Source organism: Myxocyprinus asiaticus, chromosome 7 (genome assembly GCF_019703515.2).
Source record: "Myxocyprinus asiaticus isolate MX2 ecotype Aquarium Trade chromosome 7, UBuf_Myxa_2, whole genome shotgun sequence".
NCBI lineage: Eukaryota > Metazoa > Chordata > Actinopteri > Cypriniformes > Catostomidae > Myxocyprinus > Myxocyprinus asiaticus.
The window spans coordinates 16,306,671-16,331,500 of NC_059350.1; the positions used below are offsets into that span (position 1 = coordinate 16,306,671).

The 24,830-nt window shown below is 39.4% G+C and overlaps 1 protein-coding gene across 1 annotated transcript in view; it reads left to right on the plus strand.

Annotated features, from left to right (window-relative positions):
- Positions 1-238: 238 nt before the first annotated feature.
- Positions 239-24,830, plus strand: part of dctd (dCMP deaminase) — an 81,496-nt gene continuing 56,904 nt past the window's right edge. The window contains exons 1-2 of the mRNA XM_051703028.1: positions 239-447; positions 5,546-5,657. Of these exons, the coding sequence (XP_051558988.1) occupies positions 407-447; positions 5,546-5,657 (153 nt within the window). The 5' untranslated portion in view covers positions 239-406. The remainder of the gene's footprint in view (positions 448-5,545; positions 5,658-24,830) is intronic.

Genomic DNA, 24,830 nt, shown 5'->3' on the forward strand with positions numbered 1-24,830 from the left:
TACATGACAAAGTAAGAGAAACAGGACGGGCGTGGGATCTAAAAGGGGTATTGGGAATAGAAGGGGAGGAAGAAGGGATAAGAGAGATCAGGAGGGCAATTTTTACATTTTTAAAAAGCACAAGATTGAATAATAGAATATGAGCTAAGTGACGTGGTGATACACACTCTTGTACAGTAGGTGGCGGTATGCACCTTTAAAAAGTTGTTTGAAACCCGCCAAAAAACGAAGAGAAGAAGACAACTCAGCGCTTTGACCTACCCGGAAAAAAATAGGCTGGACTTTAGTTTTTCGCGGGAACATTTTCTGGTCTTGGAGCAGATGGAGGGGTTATGCGGATCACAATAGAAGCGAATTAAATCTGAAGAATATCGATTAAACAGTCTCTGCATTTTCAGATTAAGCCATGGACCAAAAGGAAAAGTACAATACATCACATCTCAACGGGTAAAGTGTTTTGTCGTTGCTTTACTGCTGTATTCACTAGCACGTGCCAGGTCAGGAATCTCTTGACTGAACAGAGAATAATTTTTCAACCTAATATGACGATTTATTCAGTTGTGTTTACACAAGCGTAGCTACATTATGCAGTTTTAATGTTGGAGCTTTATTATACACCGAAACTATGATGCCCAGCATGGACACGTCTGTACAAACAACAGCAACAAAATAACAATATAAATGTGTCACTTAGAGATTTATATACTGATAAAAAGTGTGATCAAGAATATGATGATGATGATGATGATGGTGGTGATGGTTACTATAGTGTTTATAGTAGTACTTGAAGATGTATTAGATGCACGTGTGTATTGGAACACAGGAATAGTTTTAAAAAACAAAGTTCTGTAATCCCAGTTGCAAGTTATATTTTAAAATATTGATTTATAACAAATTCATATGTTTTTGGTCAAGCTATAAATAATCACTGATAAGATAATGAGCCTCACTGAACAAAACAAGACAAGTGTGAAAACACAATTTACACTAATTTTGAAATGTCTTTTGAAATCTGTAAATAAAAGTTAATGGATCAGTTTAACATTCCTCATTACTGTGTATTTATTTAATAAATAGACCGACTGTAAATTGAGTTCTCTCACTCTGACCTGCACTCTCACTGCACACTACTCTCCTCTAGTGGTTGTATTTGGCAGCTTTAGCCCTGTAAAAAGTAAGTGCTGATGGCAGTAGTGAAATATACAAATGATTGGAAAGGTGACAGTTTTTATTGATCTGTCAAAGCACATTAGATCTGAAAGGAAACTCCAAAGTGGCAGCTTTGTTGTCAGGGAACTGCACATTTAAAATTGTTTAATGACTGTTTCAGCATTGTTTCTCTCCAATGTCCATTAGATTCAGCTCATCAGCCCTCAGTATTTTGCCATTACACACACACGTTTGATGTTTTATGTCTTGCTTTTTAGTAAAAATATACTGACTTGACAAGCAAAATGGCATAAGCTATTGTTTTTAGAGAATAAAATAATTTTTCCCTTTGAATTAAGTTTAAAAAGACTTAAAGGTCCAATACAAGTTAAGTTCAATCGACAGCATTTGTGGCATAATGTTGATTCCCCCCAAAAAAATAATAAAAAAAAAATGTTTGACTCGTCCATCCTTTTCTTTAAAAAAAGCAAAAATTCGAAGTTACAGTGAACACGTTTACATGCATTTAAGAGAATGGGTTTTTCCAGGGTTTTTGCAGAAAGTGCTGTTCTGAAACGTCATGTAAACGAGAACACTGATTTCCTTATGCTGTTTAAGGGATTAAGAGAAAGCGGTTTAACACCTAGGTTTCTCCTGGAGAAAGCTGCTTTTGTGGCTATGTAAACACATAAGTGGCATTCTAACAGGATTTTGAGGAGTGCGGATGTGCTTGAACAGACCGATTAACAAATGTCATAGGATGGAGCCCAACAACAAGTCAACAAGACATTTCTGGGAGTATAGTGAGAAAAGCACATACACTATAATCTATACCCATTTACAAACACAACTGTAAAATATAAACGGTCCCTCATATTCGCGTATATGCGCTGGAACACTGAGGGAATCAAAGAGTTTTATGTAAAGGGAAGCCCCACTATTGCAGTGCAGTTCTGCTGCAGTTTGCGATAGAAAGGTGAGGAAACAAACACAGGAACAACTCTGGAATATCTGGAAATAAAGCGAAGCAACAGAGAATAGAATAGTGAAGTCTAACTCGGATACCATGTTTGTTAATTTACACAAGCGTTGTGGTGAAATTACGTTGCTGTGGAGATAACTGCTTTCTGACAGAGCTGCATGTATAAAAGAGTGCAACACTTAAACAGTGCATGTAAACTGGAACACTGCTTTCTCGCAATAATCCACTTTCTGGTGTCCATGTAAGCGTAGTGAGTGAGGCACTTATAATGGAAGTGAAGGGGGCCAATTTTTAGAGGGTTTAATGGAAATGTGAAGTTTATAATTTTATAAAAGCACTTACATTAAGTCTTCTGTTAAAACTCATGTATTAGTTATGCTGTAAATTTGTTTAAATCGTAATTTTTACAGTCATTTTAAGGTTTATTAACATTATGTCATAATGGCAACAAAGTTGTAAAATTGGATATAACTTTACACAGAAAAGGTTGTGTAAAGATTGTAACAATTTTTTTTTCCCCCCTACCCCTATTGGATGGCGTTATTGCTCTTTTATCATTTACTTCACATTTTGGGTAATCTCCTGGGCAAAAAAAATGGGACAAGTTAAGCTTTAAGCTTACAATTAATGCTCAAAACATTAAGCTTTAAATGGCCTTAACCAGAAATCATTGGTCAGGAAATTAGCAAGAATTGAACAAATAGATAACTTAGTATGGGATAGTTTTTCCCTTTGATTTCTTTAAATGTTAAGCCTTGTGGATAAACTTGCGGACAGCTTTTTACAGAAAGAAGAGTCAGTGTCGTTCCACTTAATGTTAATGGGTTCAAACAGTTGATTAGTAGTTGAAAAACATTTCCCATTCAAATCTGGACACTGACCAGGCCAAAACATGAGCTTGATGGACTTGTTCTCAACCACTTCTTGGTGGTCTTTGCAGTGTGGGCAGCAGCATTGTCTTGAAAAATAACATCTGAACGTTCCACTTTAGAAACAACTTGTCAATTGTGGGAAGCAAACCTTTCTGTAATATTCTCCTATACTCCAAAGCATTAATTGACTTTTCACCGTGAAGCAGCTCACCAATACCAGCAGCTGAAAAGGCTCCCCACACCATGACACCTCTTTCTCCATGCTTCACTGTGGTAGAAATTAATTAAATTGCATTTCTCACCAGATCTTCGAAGACACCTCTGGAGCATCACCATGCAGCTCGAATCATGATTAGTCACTCCAACAACTCTGCTGAACCACTCTGAATCAAACTTTCCATATTCTGCCAAAAAATTAATTCTGTCCTTGATGTTTTTCTGAGACACCAATGGCTTTTTAACACATCTTCTAGATGCAAAACCTTCATTAGAAAACCTTCTCGAAAGAGTCTTGTTTTCCGAGGTCTTGAATTCTGCTGACAGTTCTTGTAGGCTTTTTTTCCTGTCTTTGAGAACTGTACATTTCAGCAGGTGGTCATCGCTGCTTTAAGAGGGTTTAGGCCTTCAAGATCCTTTCTTTCTGGCAACATCACCTGTTATTTCAAAGCGTTGACCTATTCTCTTAATAGCTGATAGAGAAATAGGGATCTTCTCTGCCTTTAGGGTCTTGTAAACTTCAGAATAGCTACAGTTGGCCTGATGCAGATCAGCTATGTGGTTTCTGACAGCAACCCCTGCATAATATTTTTTTTATTTATTTTTTAAAAAAAATTTTTTTTGGAGCAGATTTTCTCACTCTACCTTGGGACTCGCAACACTGCATACTGTAGATCTCTCCCTGCTCTATCACTCCTGGTTCCATTTATGAACTTGTTATCAGGCATTTAATGGGCTGGATCAGGTGTGGCAGATCACAAACTAATCTTTTTAAGAAAAAAAATCAGATATTTTTGTAAAATGTTGTTCACACAGACATGTTATTTTAATCATTATCATGATTTTACCTTTGCATACAATTCATATAAGTGAATTTCCCTGTTTCCAGCTTATTCCTAAACAGTTCACTGCAGCAAAAGTTAATGGGCAAATGGTTTCACAGAAGTGCACCAGGAGTGCATTTGTTTAACTCTTGATAATTTCCTGACCAGTGATTTGTTGTGGAAACCATTAAAAGCTTTTTTTTATTTTTGCCATTTTGGGCATGGCCCATTTTCTTTTTTGCACAGGAGTGTACATGACAATTAATAATGGAATGTTATGGCTTACATGTATAAATTATTGATTTTAATTTCATTTTTATATTCATTTTATGTGTCAGGAGCACAACCTCTCCCTCAAAGTCAGTAAGACAAAGGAGCTTGTGGTGGACTTCAGAAAAAAAGACAGAGAGACAATGGAGCACCAGTGGAGAGAGTCAGCAGCTTCAAGTTCCTTGGTGTCCACATCACTGAGGAACTCACATGGTCCATCCACACTAAAGTCATGGTGAAGAAGGCTCATCAGCGCCTCTTCTTCCTGAGATGGCTGAGGAAGTTTGGAATGAACCGCCACATCCTCACACGGTTCTACACCTGCACTGTAGAGAGCATCCTGACTGGATGCCTCTCCGCCTGGTACGGCAATAGCACAGCCCACAACCGCAAAGCACTGCAAAGGGTGGTGCGAACTGCCAGACACATCATCGGAGGTGAGCTTCCCTCCCTCCAGGACATATATACTAGGTGGTGTGTGAAAAAAGCTCGGAGGATCATCAGAGACTCCAGCCACCCGAGCCATGGGCTGTTCTCACTGCTACCATCAGACAGGCGGTATCGCAGCATCAGGACCCGCACCAGCCGACTCCATGATAGCTTCTTCCCCCAAGCAATCAGACTTTTGAACTCTTGATCTCCCATGATCAAAACACATCAGACTGCACTTTATTACTCTTACTCTTATATCCCACACCGGACTGTCATAAATTATATTATTATTATATTATATTCTCTCTTAACAACTTACTATTAACCGACAGCCTGAATGTCAATACAATACAATACAACCTACTGTACATTCTATATATACTATATATACTTTTTTTATTGAATAATGTGTATCTATATTGTGTGTATTGTATACTGTACAGTGTATGTTATTATTTGTATATTGTGTTGTGTGTAATTATGTGTATAATAAACTTTAAATTGTGCTGTGTTAATTTGATGTTTATTGTAAATTGGTATGTCTCATCACTGTCACGACTGCTATGTTGATCGGAACTGCACCCAAGAATTTCACACACCATTGCACTTGTGTATATGGCTGTGTGACAATAAAAGTGATTTGATTTGATTTGATGAAGGATCATCTGATTCTTGATCCTAGGTCTGTTCTATCCTAGAACCCTAGATGTATAGATGTACCCTAGTTTATTTTTGTGTGTACTCAAAGCAACAGAAATTGTATATTTTTACTTATTATGTTTATTCTCTCACTTCACCAGAACACACAGTGAAGATGTGGTGAAGAAAAGGCAGGACTACCTGGAGTGGCCTGAATATTTCATGGCTGTTGCCTTCTTATCAGCACAGAGGAGCAAGGACCCCAGTTCTCAGGTACCACAGGCCTGGCTGCCCATCCCTTGTTCCATCCACACCCCCAAATACAATTGGGCATTTGACTGACAAAGATAAGCAAGGAGTAAATAATGTATCATCACATTTAACTTGATGTAGGCCTTTCAGCATTGTAACTGATAACCCATTCATTGAAGGTTTAATAAACAGTATATATAGTTGAGAATATATGCACATTTGCATTCCCCTTTTGTCTCATCAATGTTCACACCCCTTTCTTAATTTATACAAATATAAGAGATAATTTTTATTTTTATTTAGTACTGCCCTTCAGAGTCTACATAAGCAGATATTTACATAAAGCATAGTATGCATATAGTAGTGTGTTGCCTTCTTAAAGCATCAATGAATGTTTGCACCTTGTGTAATAGTTGTGTATGAGTCCCTCAACTGTCCTAAGTATCAAAAGCTGGATTTCATATAAGTGGTGCAGGACTTTTAATGATAAAGAAGCCCAAAAAACACATGGGACTTCTATTTTGAAATGTCTGTGCTCCCTGTTGTGAACACACTGATGGCTGATTCACTGAGAAAGTGAATCTGATTCAAACTGCTAACCTGAGCTCCTGAGTTGAAGCCCTCAGATCTTTTTGGGTGATTCATGAAAAAGACCCGGTTCAAAAGAGTTATTAGTTCATGACTCTCTCGCGCTGGGTTTGTTGATGCGTGCAGTGAGCTCATCACAACAGAACGGGTGAAAAGCGGTGTGAGACACACCGGGGCATGCTCTAAAGATGTATTCAATAACTCACAAGATAATATCTGACGAAACCGCATATGAACGCACACAACCCGATTTTAAATTATTGTCGCAATCAATCTGAAATGCACTGCTTAGGGAATTTTGAATATTGCAACTTCTTGATCTTTATGTCTTTCCATTAAAGCTGAATGGTGCCCATTAATAGCAGCTTTGTCTGGCTAACTTGCTAAGATCTAAACAGCCTGGTGCTACAATACCTAAAAGATTTTCTTCTATCACAGGGCACAAGAACATGCTCTTTTTTCTTTTTTTCTTTTTTTTTTTTTCTTTCAGAGCTCCCATGCTGTGCAGCGACCTCTCGGTCAATATAAACACTCCAAATATTTAAGTGCAATATTCAGGTTCAGTCAAGCATATGCCTTGGTCAGCTCATGCATGCAAGCATTATTACACCTAAGGCACAGTGTTTCGGTGAACTGAGATGCGGGTGTTGTTAACCCTTTATTCACATATCAGGGTTCAACAAGATGGCCCAATGACCCAAGAGAGGTTTAGGCCAATTGATGGAACTGTCATTTGCCCTATAGAGTGCAACAGTGCCTGCTCTCTTTTTCAGCCGCCTTTGTTACAGAAGTATTTTTCCTATTTATTTTTTTGTGAAACCGTAGCTGGGCACCAAAATGGACCATTCAATAAATTAGAAATATGTAAATTGGATGGAGTTGGTCATCTGAATAATCTGAAGGATTTTGCTGAATTATGCCTAACCTTTTGAGCCTCCTACTGTATTATCAACACAAGGAAGACACAGTTGTAATACAATTAATTTTATTTATGAAAAGTTTAACAAGAATAACTAAACAACAACTACTAAATGGTACTAATTTGCTAAAGGCTACTACGAATAAGAAAATAAAGCGCACAGGATGGAAAGATGCAAGTGGTTGAGTGGTTGTAGCAGTGGCAGAGTATGTCTATTGTTATTTAATGGAAAGATAAACTGCTGTTTCTCTAATAAGGTGAAGACCTTATTTCTAGCTAAACAAATAACTCAAATATTATTTGCAAGTCATTGGAGAAACAGGTTATGCAATTTAAAGAACATTAGCTAATCATGAGTGGGTAATATTCACTAATGCCAAGGTCTCTGGAAAGAAGTTTAAATAGTGATATTTACTTCCGCTTGATCTAGTGATGAGCTCGGCTATGAGCTCGGTGATGGCAACATCTTCCACTAGTTGTGCTAGGGTGCGTTGCAGTGGAAAAGGAGCTGGATTCCATTTCAACGGCTTTGAACATGAAGCGCTGAGGAATGCTGATCTCCTGAAGCACTGAGAGGGTCCAAACAATCTAAAACACGCAGATAAAGGAAACTTAAAGAGAAGGTTGATTTGCGAGAGCTTAACCTTGTTGTACGCAGAGTATGTTAATGGAGTGGAGCGGCAACAATTTTCCCTCCGTGCTCAAAGCATTTTATAATCACCTCACACCAGCTTCACTCTGTGTTGTCCATTTCCCACTCCTCACATCCTCCAAACTCACTGATAAGAGGAACCCTGCTCCGTGGTCGCTCCATAGCAAAATTTGCACCATTGCAAAACTACCGCTTCACTGTAAAGTTATTTCAGAATGCTTTTTAAATATCACAGACCTTCACCTTGAATGTATTAAATGAAAAATAAATACACAATACTAGGAGAAAAGCTTCAATGTGCTTTATTGGATCAATAATATTAGCCCAAGTATTTATTAAATAAATATAATATTAAAAATAAGTTATTAAAATAAAGAAATTATAAAAAATAAATGAAATTACCAAACGAGAAAAAATTACAAAAATGGATTTATATAGGTATATATATATATATATATATATATATATAAGGCATATGTATTTTTGCCCTTTCTATTATTGCTCTAAATTTAATTTCTAAAATTATACTTGCCCTATAATTCTGTTCTCAGAATGTTCTACACTAGAATATTAAAAGGTGAATTCAGTAACTTTTGTCTTTGTGTCATCTTAAACTTACAATGACACATAGCGGCTTCACTGCAGCATCATTTAAAACCAGTAGTTTTCAGTTTCAGATGCCATTGTAGAAATTTAGTATTCACAGTCAGCCATGATTACTTTAATCAATGAGTGAAAGTGTTAAATAACAGGATGGATACTGAGATTAAACGAGAAATATTCGGCTGGTCATGTGATTCTAACATGGCAGCCCCCATGTTCGAACCCTCTCCATGTAGAATAAAACCAGCTTTTATTTGATTTTTTTGTGATTTAACATTTTTTATTGATTCATAGAGTAAAAAAAAAGAAAAGTAAAACATATATACATAGAATCAACATTTAACCCCCACTATTACCCCAACCCCCTCCCAAAAGATTTTAAATTGTGTTGTGTAAATTTGATGTTTATTGTAGATTGGTATATGTCTCATCACTGTCACGACTGCTGTGTTGCTCGGAACTGCACCCAAGAATTTCACACACTATTGCACTTGTGTATATGGCTGTGTGACAATAAAAGTGATTTGATTTGATTTGATCTCCAACCCCGCCCTGACCCTCAACAAACATTCCTGTGGTCACATGAGTATATACACACACACACACAAAAAAAAAAATATATATATATATATATATATATATATATATATATATATACACTATATTGCCAAAAGTATTCGCTCACCCATACAAATAATTGAATTCAGGTGTTCCAATCACTTCCATGCCCACAGGTGTATAAAATGAAGCATCTAGGCATGCAGACTGCTTCTACAAACATTTGTGAAAGAATGGGCCGCTCTCAGGAGCTCAGTGAATTCCAGCGTGGTACTGTGATAGGATGCCACCAGTGCAATAAGTCCAGTCGTGAAATTTCCTCGCTACTAAATATTCCACAGTCAACTGTCAGTGGTATTATAACAAAGTGGAAGCGATTGGGAATGACAGCAACTCAGCCACGAAGTGGTAGGCCACGTAAAATGACAGAGCAGGGTCAGCGGATGCTGAGGCGCATAGTGCGCAGAGATCGCCAACTTTCTGCAGAGTCAATCGCTACAGACCTCCAAAGTTCATGTGGCCTTCAGATTAGCTCAAGAACAGTGTGTAGAGAGCTTCATGGAATGGGTTTCCATGGCCGAACAGCTGCATCCAAGCCATACATCACCAAGTGCAATGCAAAGCGTCGGATGCAGTGGTGTAAAGCACGCCACCACTGGACTCTAGAGCAGTGGAGACGCGTTCTCTGGAGTGACGAATCACGCTTATCCATCTGACAATCTGATGGACGAGTCTGGGTTTGGTGGTTGCCAGGAGAATGGTACTTGTCTGACTGCATTGTGCCAACTGTGAAGTTTGGTGGAGGGGGGATTATGGTGTGGGGTTGTTTTTCAGGAGCTGGGCTTGGCCCCTTAGTTCCAGTGAAAGGAACTCTGAATGCTTCAGCATACCAAGAGATTTTGGACAATTCCATGCTCCCAACTTTGTGGGAACAGTTTGGGGATGGCCCCTTCCTGTTCCAACATGACTGCGCACCAGTGCACAAAGTAAGGTCCATAAAGACATGGATGAGCGAGTTTAGTGTGGAAGAACTTGACTGGCCTGCACAGAGTCCTGACCTCAACCCAATAGAGCACCTTTGGGATGAATTAGAGCGAAGACTGCGAGCCAGGCCTTCTCGTCCAACATCAGTGTCTGACCTCACAAATGTGCTTCTGGAAGAATGGTCAAAAATTCCCATAAACACACTCCTAAACCTTGTGGAAAGCCTTCCCAGAAGAGTTGAAGCTGTTATAGCTGCAAAGTGTGGGCCGACGTCATATTTATCCCTATGGATTAAGAATGGGATGTCACTTAAGTTCATATGCGTCTAAAGGCAGATGAGCGAATACTTTTGGCAATATAGTGTGTATATATATATATATATATATATATATATATATATATATATATATATATATATATATGAACACACACACACTACCGGTCAAAAGTTTTGAAACACTTGACTGAAATGATTCTCATGATCTTAAAAATCTTTTGATCTGTATGCTTACATTTTTGAAATTAGTTTTGTAGACAAAAATATAATTGTGCCACCATATTAATTTATTTCATTATAAAACTAAAATGTAATTACATTTTTTTTTTAAATTGATGACTTGGACCAAATAATAAAGCAGCCAATAAGTGCCCAACATAGATGGGAACTCCTTCAATACTGTTTAAAAAGCATCCCAGAGTGATACATCAAGAAGTTGGTTGAGAAAATGTCAAGAGTACATGTCTGCAAATTCTAGACAAAGGATGACTATTTTGAAGATGTTAAAATATAACACAGTTTTGATTTATTTTGGATTTTTAGCCGGAACACAATTCCCATAGTTCCATTTATGTTATTCCATAGTTTTGATGACTTTACTATTATTCTAAAATGTGTGGAAAAAAATTATAATAAAGAATGTGTTTCAAAACTTTTGACTGGTAGTGTGTGTGTGTGTGTGTGTGTGTGTGTGTGTGTGTGTGTGTGTGTGTGTGTGTGTGTGTGTGTATATATATATATATGCACCACTCCTGAAATGGGGGCGCTCCAGCCAGCCTCCATCCCCTTAAAATAATTTGTCTGGCGATCATTACACTGGTCAGAACCCAATTTTTTTATGTGTTTATTCCCCACATCGATGACCGCCCCATCGCCCAAAACACAGAGTCTGGGACAAAACAAAAAGCTCTGAACCTTCAACCAAAATTCTTGGATCTTAACACACCACCAAATAAACATGGGTTGTGTCTCCATCTTCTGATTGGCATCACCAGCAGGTGGGTGTGTCTTTACGACCATGCCTATACAATCTAGAGGGGGTCCAATAGAATCGATGTAAAATCTTGAATTGCATAAGGCACACCTTTGCATCTCCAGATGCAGACTTGACATTTTTTAGAATCCTAACCCACACTCCCTCCTCCAATACCAAGTTTAAATCTTTCTCCCATAATCTCTTAATAGAAGTTAAAGCCCCGTCCCCCAAACACTGAATTAGCAGGGAGTAATGCACTGATGCCTCATGACCTTTTCCAAAAGCAGTAATCACCATTCCCAGAGTATCTGCTGCTTTTGTGGGGTGTTTGCTACTCCCCAAAATAGTACAGAGCAGGTGGCGCAGCTGTAAATACCTAAAAAACTGAGATCTGGGAATCCCAAAATGTTGAACCAAGTTTTCAAAAGATCTCAACACTCCACTCTCATATAGGTCACTGAATGTATTAACCTCCCTCACAATCTACTCTGACCAGCAGAAAGGGGACTTCTTGAAACAACCACACCGTCTTTTTCCAGAGCAGCCTGTATTTCTCCTGAGGTTACCTGTGGGTTTTTCTTTGTATCCCGAACAATTCTTCTTGCAGTCGTGGCTGAAATCTTTCTTGGTCAACCTGACCTTGGCTTGGTATCAAGAGGTCCCCGAATTTTCCACTTCTTAATAAGTGATTGAACAGTACTGACTGGCATTTTCAAGGCTTTAGATATCTTTTTATATCCTTTTCCATCTTTATAAAGTTCCATTACCTTGTTACGCAGGTCTTTTGACAGTTCTTTTCTGCTCCCCATGGCTCAGTATCTAGCCTGCTCAGTGCATCCACGTGAGAGCTAACAAACTCATTGACTATTTATACACAGACACTAATTGCAATTTAAAAAGGCACAGGTGTGGGAAATTAACCTTTAATTGCCATTTAAACCTGTGTGTGTCACCTTGTGTGTCTGTAACAGGGCCAAACATTCAAGGGTATTTAAACTTTTGATCAGGGCCATTTGGGTGATTTCTGTTATCATTATGATTTAAAAAGGAGCCAAAAAACTATGTGATAATAAATGGCTTCATATGATCACTATCCTTAAATAAAATTGCATGATCAGTCATATTTTCAAAATCAATGCCAAAGTTTCACAATTTCTGCCAGGGTATCAAACTTTTGAGCACAACTGTGTGTAATGTAACAACTTACATCTGCACAGTGAAGCGAATGAACAGATGAACTTAAACTAAATAACGTGCTAGTCAGAATATGCGTAATTTGCATTGCGTAACTTGCGTTGTGAATACACTGTTTCCATAAGAAACACCCTACACACAATGTAATATCCTTTCACGGAAAATTAATAAGTCTATAAATCATGAAGAATTCAGAATACAGTTGGCTAACTTCTAAAAAGTAGCTAGTACTTCAGTCTATTCATTATTTTTGAGCTCAGTTTTTTTTCTTCACAACAAGGACAGTAGGCTATGTATAGTTATATGTTTGATACATTTAAAATTAGAAAATGTTTATAATTGTTTTCCCCAAATGTTTGAATATTTGATTAAAGGTTGGTGTGTTACAGTTTGACACACTTTTTTGTCCATTTTGCACATTGTCATCAACTAAAAGATTTTATTTTCGTTGACTAAAACTGACTAAAACAAATGAATATGAGATGACGAAATATTGACTAATTTTAGAGGATGTTTTCATCAAAATACTAAAACTATGACTAAAAAAAACGGTGAAAAAATGAACACTGGTGGAGTGCTCTTGGAGCGAGAGAAAACAATGATGCTCTGATTTATAAATAAATAAATTAATTTAAAAAATACCCGGTCCTCGCACCAGCCAAAACCATGCAGCTCCGCTTCCATTCTGCTCACATATTCTGACTGAAGGCGTTTCTGTCACACTCTTCTCTGTGGAGTGGAGACTCAGAACAGGGTCATTACTGTTGTCTCCCACTCCTGAGACTCAGAAATTTGGAGGATCTGTTAATAATTCTTCCTACCTTGCCGGCCAGAGACTCAGAATGGGGTGTGTCTGTTGGAAGGGTACTTTTATCCCTTCCTGATGAGGAGATTGCAGTTTGGCACCTTTCTGATCTTGAAATTTGACTGGCTGTTGAAATCAGAGGTGGCACACATGGTGTGGCCCACCCTTCTCAGTGTAGTACTCGTTTGCATAATCTAAAGTTCACAAGTTCATTCAGTAATTTGGGGCAATTTTTTTTTTACACTAATAAATGAATAGTGTTTTTGTTAAGAGTGATCTGAATGGTGTACACTCACATGAGATGAAGACTGTACTCATTGTTTTCTATAAAAAGTGTTTTTATTATACATTGTGCAGGTCACCCCCTTCAATGTGTTTCACCATGTTGAAATCACATGACCCACTGTGTTTCACTAAACGTCGAAGAGGAGAATCCTCGCACTCATTGGCTGCCGTCTATGCTAAGCGCAGTGTTTTTTGGTTACGCGAATAGCAAAAAGAACACAGTGGCTGCATCTGAAAACATAGACAGCTAATTTGCTGCATGCTGCCTAATCAGTTAATGGCTTAACTGACCGCTGTTTTGAATGAATGGATCTCTTAAAGAAACTGATCTCCGAACAGTTTGAAAAGCAACTTATTTTCATCCTGCCTCTGAAGGCAGCATTTTCCTGGTTTCCGACTCAGCCCATGGAACATATTTATTATCATGATTTAGAAGCAGAGACAACAGGAGATTCAGTAGCTGAACTGCCGAAGAAGTGAAAAAGGTCAGAAGCAATAAAACAGAGACCGGTAAAGGCAAAAAACTAGAGTAAACATTGGTATGGCATACACAAGGTGGAAAGATTTGATGGAGAAAAACATGATTATTGATGCTGATGTTGCTTTTCTGTTGGACAGGTAAGACATTATTAATTGTTTAGACCACTCTCTCAAATGGTATCAGTGGAATTTACAGAAAACTCATACAAGTTTCTCTCGAACTAATTAAAATTACGCGTGTAGTCAACGTATGTTAGTAATGGACAGTTTTCAGTGGTGTTAACAAATGCAACCGGAAAGCAACGTGTAATTTTATTTTCTTTATCACAGCTATTAGAGGGGCCCATCTACCTCCACTTCTATGAAATGGCATACATCTTCATTCGTTTAGTAGCTTGGAACAGCGATTGTTGTGAATTTTGAATAAACCATGACAGTGGTTTGCTTGGAAACAAAAATTCTTCAATTACAGTATTCATGGACATGTTAAATTTGATCATCAAAAACAATTCTAATCTTTCCTTTACCATGACTTTCTGTATCACTAGATAATTGAGGTTTATTTCGCGCTAAGCAGTTCTTTAATAACTGTCTTTAGAAATAACGTGAAACTTAGACAGTCTTTAAAGATTATTGATATGAGGGACAATAATAATCTGTCCTTAAATTTAGAAGTCTGTTTGCTTGAATTGTGATGTTTGTTTTTAGGCAAAGCAATTATATTGTAGTAGTATTAAATAAATTTACAAATGACCTCAAACTCTGACATTTTCCAGATGCAAATGATACTCCATAGCTGGCGGGAGCAGCAGAGACGATCATGCTGATCCACGTCGACAGATGGCAGTACAGCGTCAAATGCCACTGTCACATTGGTACTTAAAGTACATGAAGAAGAGTAATGCTAACTAGAGAACTACTGAATGCCCCTTTAAAACAGCGACTTTAAGGTTTTAGCTATGCATTGTTCACTTCACAAACCTTTTGGACTCAAGATGGCGCCGAGTATGGCTGCTGCGTTGCGAGCTCCGACACAACACTGCAGTTTTTTTATTTATTTTGTTTACAGTTCTCATGTTATTTGTCTTGGATGTTGTCTGTCTTATTGTATATGATAGACAAACACTTTTGGACATTGGTTCTGCAATTGCACACCGAAAACCGGACTTCAAATTCCTCAGTGCCGACCCGCTGTTTACAAACACGCCAGCGGAGCCCTTTGTCTGGGCTGCCCGGCCGTGGAAATGCAGAAGGAAAAGGGGAAATAGAGCTGGCATTCTCATCAGAGTAAGACATCGCGCAAATCGACCCCGCTACCCAGTATTCTACTGGCAAATGTTCAGTCTCTGGACAACAAGCTCTGCGAGCTGAGAGCGCGGATCTCTTTCCAACGAGAGACGAGGGACTGCTGCATTATCTGCCTTAAAGAATGTCTGCAGAGATCCCAGATTCAGCCATCGAACCCACGGGGTTCTCCGTGCACCGAGCGGACAGAGTGAAAGACCTCTCGGGTAAAAGCAGAGGTGGTGGTGTATGTTTTATGATCAACAAATCCTGGTGTGATCAGAGGAGCGTACATTCTATCAAGTCTTTCTGCTCTCCTGATCTGGAATTTCTCATGCTTCTGTGTCGACCATTCTGGCTACCGAGGGAATTCACAGCAGTCATTATCACTGTTGTGTAAATCCCACCACAAGCTGCCACAGAACGGGCACTCAAGGAACTGTACGGGAGTATAAGTGAGCAGGAAACCACGCACCCTGAGGCCACGTTCATTGTGACCGGGGACTTTAACAAAGCCAATCTCAAATCAGTCGCACCAAAATACCACCAACATATCAATTTCAACACACGAGGGCACCGGGTTTTGGACCATTGCTACTCTCCCTTCCGGGATGGCTACAAATCCCTCCCCCGCCCACCATTTGGCAAATCAGACCACTCTTCCGTTCTCCTTCTGCCCACTTACAGGCAGAAACTGAAACAGGAAGCACCCACCCTCAGAATGATCCAGTGCTGGTCCGACCAATCAGATTCTACGCTACAAGACTGTTTTGATCACACGGACTGGGAGATGTTCCGGTCCGCCTCTGATGACGAAATAAAGGTTTACGCTGATAGCGTAACGTGTTTCATCAGAAAGTGCGTAGAGGACGTTGTTCCGACCAAAACGATACGGATCTACCCCAACCAGAAACCATGGGTTAATAGCAATGTTCACATGGCACTTAATGCACGGACCTCCGCTTTTAATTCCGGGAGCGCGGAGCAGCATAAACAAGCCAGTTATGCTCTCCGCAAAACTATCAGAGTAGCCAAACGCCAGTACAGGGACAAGATTGAAGGACAGTTCAACACCACTGACTCTAGAAGCATGTGGCAGGGAATGAATAACATCACGGACTACAAAGGGAATAAAAAACTCCGCCATGAGCACCGCTGCCTCTCTCTCCCGGATGAGCTAAATACTTTTTATGCTCGTTTCAAGGGAAATAACACTGCCCTCGCAGAGAGAGCTCTTGCGGCCGAAGCTACAGAGGTTAGTTCACTCTCCGTCTCTAGCGGATGTAACCCGATCCTTCCGATGGGTGAATATCCGTAAAGCCGCGGGTCCAGACGGCATTCCGGGCCGTTTCATCAGAGCGTGCGCGAACCAACTGGCTGGTGTTTTTAAGGACATTTTCAATCTTTCCCTTTCCTTGTCTGTAGTCCCCACATGCTTCAAAACGTCCACCATTGTGCCTGTAACTTAGCAATCCAAAATGCTTAAATGACTGGCGTCCTGTTGCTCTGACCCCCATCATCAGCAAATGCTTTGAGAGGCTAATTAGAGATTACATCTGCTCTGTGCTGCCTGCATCACTGGACCCATTGCAGTTTACTTACCTCAACAACTGCTCCACTGATGATGCCATTGCATCTACACTACACACTGCTCTCTCCCACCTGGATAAAAGGAACATTTATGTGAGAATGCTGTTTGTAGACTACAGCTCAGCATTCAACACCATAGTGCCCTCCAAGACTTGATGAGAATCTCCGGGCTCTGGGCTTAAACAGCTCGCTGTGCAGCTGGATCCTGGACTTCCTGTCAAGCAGACACCAGGTGGTTAGAATAGGCAGCAACATCTCCTCATCACTGACCCCCAACACTGGAGCCCCGCAGTGTACAGTGTATTCCTTGTACACACATGACTGTGTGGCAACACACAGCTCCCATGCCATCATTAAGTTTGCTGATGATACGACGGTGGTAGGACTGATCACTGACAATGATGAAACAGCCTACAGAGAGGAGGTGCTCACTCTGACATGCTGGTGTCAGGAGCACAACCTCTCCCTCAACATCAGCAAGACCAAGGAGCTTGTGGTGGACTTCAGGAGAATAGACAGAGAACACAGCCCCATCACCATCAATGGAGTACCGGTGGAGAGAGTCAGCAGCTTCAAGTTCCTCGGTGTCCACATCACAGAGGATCTCACATGGTCCGTCCACACTGAGGCCATTGTGAAGAAGGCTTACCAGTGCCTCTTATCCCTGAGACGGCTGAGGAAGTTTGGAATGAATCACCACATCCTCACACAGTTCTACACCAGCACTGTAGAGAGCATACTGAATGGCTGCATCACCGCCTGGTAGGGCAACAGCACCGCCCTCAACCGCAAAGCCCTGCAAAGGGTGGTGCGAACTGCCAGACACATCATCGGAGGTGAGCTTCCCTCCCTCCAGGACATCTATACCAGGCGGTGTGTGAAAAAAGCTCGGAGGATCATCAGAGACTCCAGCCACCCGAGCCATGGGCTGCTCTCACTGCTACCATCAGACAGGCGGTATCGCAGCATCAGGACCCGCACCAGCCGACTTCATGACGGCTTCTTCCCCCAAGCAATCAGACTTTTGAACTCTTTATCTCTCACGATCAATATACATCAACACTGCACTTTATTAATTTATTACAATCTTATCTCACACTGGACTGACATAAATTCTCTCTTAACACACTGGCAACTGACTATCAACCGACAGCCTGAATGTTAATACAGTACAATACATCCTACTGTATATTTTATATATACTTTACTATTTTTATTGTATGTGTATTCTATATTATGTGTATGTGTATTCTATATTGTGTGTATTGTATACTGTACATTGTATATTATTATTGTGTTGTGTAACTGTATATTAGATATGTAAATTGTGTTGTGTAAATCTGATGTTTATTGTAAATTAGTATATGTCTCATCACTGTCATGACTGCTATGTTGTGTAGCGAATTACATCAAATAACTAATTTAGGTCTTTGCACGCATTCTCCCACCATTATATGTAGGGAAACAGTATGTGTGAGCTAGGAATTAAATTAAACTGTCCTTATTCTACATTATTATGCAAGGAAATTTATAACGGAATTAGTCACGTTCGCCAACCATTATAAATTAGATAAATGACAAATAACTAGATTATTTGTCTGAATAAAATTCTACACCATTAAAATCGTAATATAATGTCTCGTATACGCTCACAATTTCTATTGTAAGGAATTAGCTTTAATAAGGGAATTATGATTAATTCTCTTATTGGAGTAATAATATTCTCATGGCTACATGAGAATAATATTACACATATTTAGGTACAGCTTTGAAGCGACATCTTTTAAAAACAGGGATGATATTATGTATCAAAATATACCACAGTCAAATTATCTTTAAAAGGGGAATATGAATAATTAACCATAACTCATAATTAATTATAAATATTTGGATCAGTCAATAGAATTAACTTGATGTAGCTGAATGAATATTACAATAAACTAATCTGTTCGTCCAGCGAACACTCAGTATTGATCGTCTATCAATCTCTCAGAAAGTATATTTTCGTGGCCACAGAAAAATAACTCTTTCTTAGCATGTAGCTGTGATCAACTCGTTAAATTGACGTTGATGTACAAGCAGACCAGAATCAACTCGCAAGAATGTACACAAAAGCTTTATTTAACTAAATCACAAACACATAACTAATCTTAACAAACACATACACACAAATCACAAATACATGGGAAATGGAAAAGTGAAAGTGAATGAAACCGGAACAGAACAGGTGAATGAAGCTATGACGAGTCCTTTAACCATCTGAAAGAACCATCAGTTCCTTACTTCAAAGCACCTTTGTTAACAAAGGGGTTCACAGCTTATACTAAACCTCTGTTTAGTTAGTTAATTGTACGATACTTGCAATGCCTTGGCTGTTGAGAGAGAGCCCGGATGCAGTCTCAGGAGAAAGTCTTGATGGTTCCTTGATTCGATGGTGTTGAAGTTGCAATCAATTTCTTCCGTGTTGAATGAAGAAATTATGATGAACTTGCGGTGTTAGTTTGACTCCGTTATGGTCGAGGAAGTTACACATGGCTTGGTGTGTTAAGGCCTGCCGGCCCGCGAACTCACGGGTGTTTCCGGTCACACACGAGCAGCAACCATGAGCAGAAGGGAGAAAGAGAAGGGGAAGAGAGGGGGAGGTCACTCTGATAATGCCTTTTAACTCCTGAGGGAGGTCACTTCTCTTGAGTTTGGCTTGACCAATAAGAGAGGTGCAATTTTCCAGCGGGAAAAGTTCCTTTGTTTGGAAGCTGACTCATTTGCATGATTGGAGTAAGCTAGCAATTTGTGCCCCTTTATGCTCTGATTAATATAACAAGCATTCAATGCATGCTAAAAGGGGGTGCTATACTCCAATGTTTAGGGCATCACACAAGGATTAATTTGATAGGAAGCATGATACCAATAATTTTATATTATCTAGTGGTTCTGTCATAAAGTGCACAAAACGGTATACAGTACAAAAGACACTATACGAGACAGTAATAATCATACACACAATGTCCTGAGGATATGCATGTTCAGTTTGTCTATAAATTAATGAAGAAAAATCTGTTTTATGGGCTTTATGTGTCTTTCCTTTGGGGGAATGGAGTGAGTTACTACTTCCCACATTCCTTTGCTTTGCATGTGGCTACCTTCCCCCACCTGGAATGTCTCTGAGGTCCACTAGTTGCTGGACCAGTGTCAGCAAAGGGGGAGTAATAGCTGATAATGATTAGTGGGGGAGCAGACATCTCGGAGTCTGCTTGGGCCTACTTGAACCTTTGCTTTTTACGGTCTTGAGACGTCTGTTGGATGATTCATTAAATAATGAATAATTGTGTGTCTGATTGGTCCAGATGCTACAGTTGCTCGGAACTGCACCCAAGCCTTTCACCCACTGTTGCACTTGTGTATATGGTTGTGTGACAATAAAAGTGATTTGATTTTTGATTTGAAACCATTTCAAAGGCAATGGTAAACGTCTGTGAATTATTTTGTAAACCAAACATCTGCAGTTAACATGAACATAGAGTGGATGTGTTGCAGTTCATGTCAATTTTAAGGACTCCAAGCATATGTATGGATGATTTTGTCCTCTTGTGGCAACTCTCTGTTTCAGCCACTGCTGCCACATAGGCAGTTATGTAACATGCTGCATTTGGAGGTTAGTGGTCGACCGATAGGTTTTTTTATTTTTTTTTAATGGCCAGTGCTGATTTCCAGAGAGCAGAGTGGCTCATATAATGAAGATATAGCAAACATTTTAGTATAGTAAATAACATATACATAAATTGTTAAAAAATACATTTTAAAAACTTTTATTTAGCACTATATTTACTCTAAATTTCAAACAAAAACTTACCTTTGTAAAAATAAAAATAAAATAAAAAAAGATTGTATTTTAATTGGTAAATTGCAGTTTCTTCTGGTTTCTATTTAGTCATCCAATTTTAGTAATTTATTTGCACACAAAGAAGTTGTTAATATATTAGGAAGAAGGAAATACTGTAACAGCAGTGCACATAGCAATCCAGCAACCACGGACGGTATGTGCGCATTAGCTTGATCGCCTGCTTGGAGCATCACGGACTGACCATCATGCAACATTTGAATAGGCTGATAGAATTTGTGCTTCAAATTGAATGATATATAAGCACTCAACAGGCAGAAATCTCTGGATTTGGTCTAGTTTTGTTTTAGTTTGGTCTAGAGGTTCTGTTTAAACGAGGTATCCACATATTTGCAGATAGTAGTCAGATAGACAGTATTTGATAAGTGTTATTGATATTTGCATTTATGTCATTAGACAAGACAGTTAAAAGTTGCAATGAACTGTTGAGGCAAGAGAGAGAATTAAATACGCAAGCACTTTAAATGTCATGAGCTCCGGTAAGTCTGTCACGGCTCTGATATGCAGGGCAGCTTAAAGGAGATGTTGTTGTATGCCGGTCTATTTTTTTGGGGGGGGATTTTTCCCCTTTTTCTCCCAATTTGGAATGCCCAGTTCCCAATGCGCTTTAAGTCCTGGTGGTCGCATAGTGATTCGCCTCAGTCCGGGTGGCAGAGGACGAATCCCAGTTGCCTCCGCATCAGAGACAGTCAACCCGCGCATCTTATCACGTGGCTTGTTGAGCGCGTTGCCACGGAGACATAGCGCGTGTGGAGGCTTCACGCCATCTACCGTGTCATCCGCGCTCAATTCACCATGCGCCCCACCGAGAACAAACCACATTATAGCGACCACGCGAAGGTTACCCCATGTGACTCTACCCTCCCTAGCAACCGGGCCAATTTGGTTGCTTAGGAGACCTGGCTGGAGTCACTCAGCACGCCCTGGGATTCAAACTAGCAAACTAGCTAACTCCAGGGGTGATAGCCAGCGTATTTTACCACTGACCTCAGCACGCCCTGGGATTCAAACTAGCAAACTAGCTAACTCCAGGGGTGGTAGCCAGCGTATTTTACCACTGAGCTACCCAGGCCCCTGTATGCCGGTCTATTATTGTAGTAACACTATGGCACATAACAACAAAACTATGATTGTTTGTTTAAATGTCTCAGATGGCTCCTTCACATGCAAGCAGGTGATTCTCAGCGTATGCGGTTTGAGAAACTAATCTGCCATATATATATCTAATTGCAGTTATATGTTTATGCCCCACACAGTAAAATTACAGTAAAACTTTAGAAAAAGTTTTCATTTGTTAACATTAACAACATTACTGTAGTTAACGTGAACTAATGTATGTAATGTTAGTTACTACATATACTATTACATTTTTAAAATTAAAAGCGTATTAGTTAACATTAGTTAATGCACTATGAACTAACATGAACTGACAATGAACAATTGTAATTTTATTAACTAACATTATAATTAATAAAGGCTGTAAAAATATATTGTTCACTGTTTGTTTCATGATATTAACTAATGGTAACGAATGGAATCTTTTTATAAAGATAACAAAATTACATCAAAATTACATTAATTGTGAATCGCTAACATTTATTTGTTTTGAAACAGTGATGAATAGTTCTGTTGTCAATATCAAAAGGTCATTGTTACACACTGGTAAGCAGCAAAAACCATGAGAGCATCACACAGCAGAGAAAATTAAAAAAAATATATATATCCATTACAAGCTCTAAAACTGCTCCAGCGAGAAATCAATATCTATGATTTGTTTACTGTCATTGGCATTTTGCTGTAACACAAATCATAAATTATTAAGCAAATGCGTGAAGACGCGGTGCCGTTATGGTAAAAATGTAGTTGCTGTGATTAGTAACATTAATCTGATTTAAATTGGGATCCTCACAGAATAGCGCTGAGATGAGTGACTGATGAGATATTGAGCGCACATGTTTGATTGACACTGCGAGTGAGCATATTGAAGGGATTGAAGCTGAAAGTGCTCATGATCGCTCAAACAGTCTCTGTTGCTCAACACAACGTCTGATTGTCATGACTCACGTTACATCACGTATATTCAGATTTATATACGCATGTTTATTTGTTGTTTAATTCTTTTTTTTTATACCTGTTTGCAGTCTCTTAATCCTCTGTGCTCACAGTGCAGCGAGTCAGAATTACTACCGTAATGACTCTAGAAAATGGGCAACTTAATATTCATACATGTGTAATTCTTACACATTTTTAAAACCAAACCTGCAGATTCATCTGCATAACAACATGTCTGAAGTTTAAATTCATGAATACTTAGAATTGCCAACAATTCACCCTACAGAGGCCACACTGTCATGAAGCAAGGGCTGAGAAAGCGCTCATTCATCAGAGTAGCAGTGTATGTGTGATTCCCTGCATGCTGCAAAAAAGATCGGCCCTGATTCTAGGCACGATCAGCCGATCACAGACTTAAGACGAAGATTGGCCGATTGATCGGTACACCCCTACCAATGCGAAGTCTCTTCCAATGTTGAGGTGGATCTGGGGCCTGCCTTCCTGCCCCATAAGAGGAGTCTAGCAGTCGTCTGAGCAGCTTTATCTGATGGCTGCTTGCCATTTTTTGGTGTTGGTCCATAAATATCCAATCAAAATTTAGCAACTTTTCTATAATATGACAGTTAGAGAGGAGCCCTGCCATAAACTGGTGCCCCTGGAATTCCATCTTGTCCGTCGTTCACTACATCATTGAATTAAAAATGATGGAAAAATATTAAACAATAGATTTAAAGTTGCTGAATATAAATGAACAACATATATTTAATTTTATTGCAAAATATTCAGTTATATACAGTTGTGCTCAAATGTTTGCACACCCTTGGAGAATTGGTAATATATGTACCATTTTTAAAGAAAACATGAGTGAGCAGGCAAACACATGTCTTATTTCTTATGGGATTCATATTCAACTGTAGGATATAACAGAATGGCACAATCATAAAACAAATCATGGCAACAAAGAAAAAAATGAAATTACCCCTGTTCAAATGTCTGCATACCCTTAGTTCTTAATACTGTGTATTGCCCCCTTTAGCATCAATGACAGCGTGCAGTCTTTTGTAATAGTTGTCTATGAGGCCCCAAATTCTTGCAGGTGGTATAGCTGCCCATTCGTCTTGGCAAAATGCTTACAGGTCATGCAAAGTCTTTGGTCGTCTTGCATGAACCGCACGTTTGAGATCTCCCCAGAGTGGCTCGATGATATTAAGGTCAGGAGACTGTGATGACCACTCCAGAACCTTCACCTTTTTCTGCTGTAACCACTGGAGGGTCAACTTGGCCTTGTGCTTAGGGTCATTGTCATGCTGGAAAGTCCAAGAGCGTCACATGCGGAGCTTTCGTGTAGAAGAATGCAAATTGTCTGCCAGTATTTTCTGATAACATGCTGCATTCATCTTGCCATCAATTTCCACAAGATTCCCCGTGCCTTTAGAGCTCACACACCCCCAACATATAAGTGAGCCACCACCATGCTTCACAGTGGGGATGGTATTCTTTTCACTATAGGCCTTGTTGACCCCTCTCCAAACATAGAGCTTATGGCTGTGACCATAAAGCTCTGTTTTGGTCTCGTCACTCCAAATTACAGTGTGCCAGAAGCTGTGAGGCGTGTCAAGGTGTTGTCGGGCATATTGTAACTGGGCTTTTTTGTGGCATTAGCGCAGTAAAGGCTTCTTTCTGACATCTCGACCATGCAGCTCATTTTTGTTCAAGTATCGTCGTATTGTGCTCCTTGAAACAACCACACCATCTTTTTCCAGAGCAGCCTGTATTTCTCCTGAGGTTACCTGTGGGTTTTTCTTTGTATCCCGAACAATTCTTCTGGCAGTTGTGGCTGAAATTTTTCTTGGTCTACCTGACCTTGGCTTGGTATCAAGAGATCCCCGAATTTTCCACTTCTTAATAAGTGATTGAACAGTACTTAGTGGCATTTTCAAGGCTTTGGATATCTTTTTATATCCTTTTCCATCTTTATAAACTGGTTACGCCGGTCTTTTGACAGTTCTTTTCTGCTCCCCATGGCTCAGTATCTAGCCTGCTCAGTGC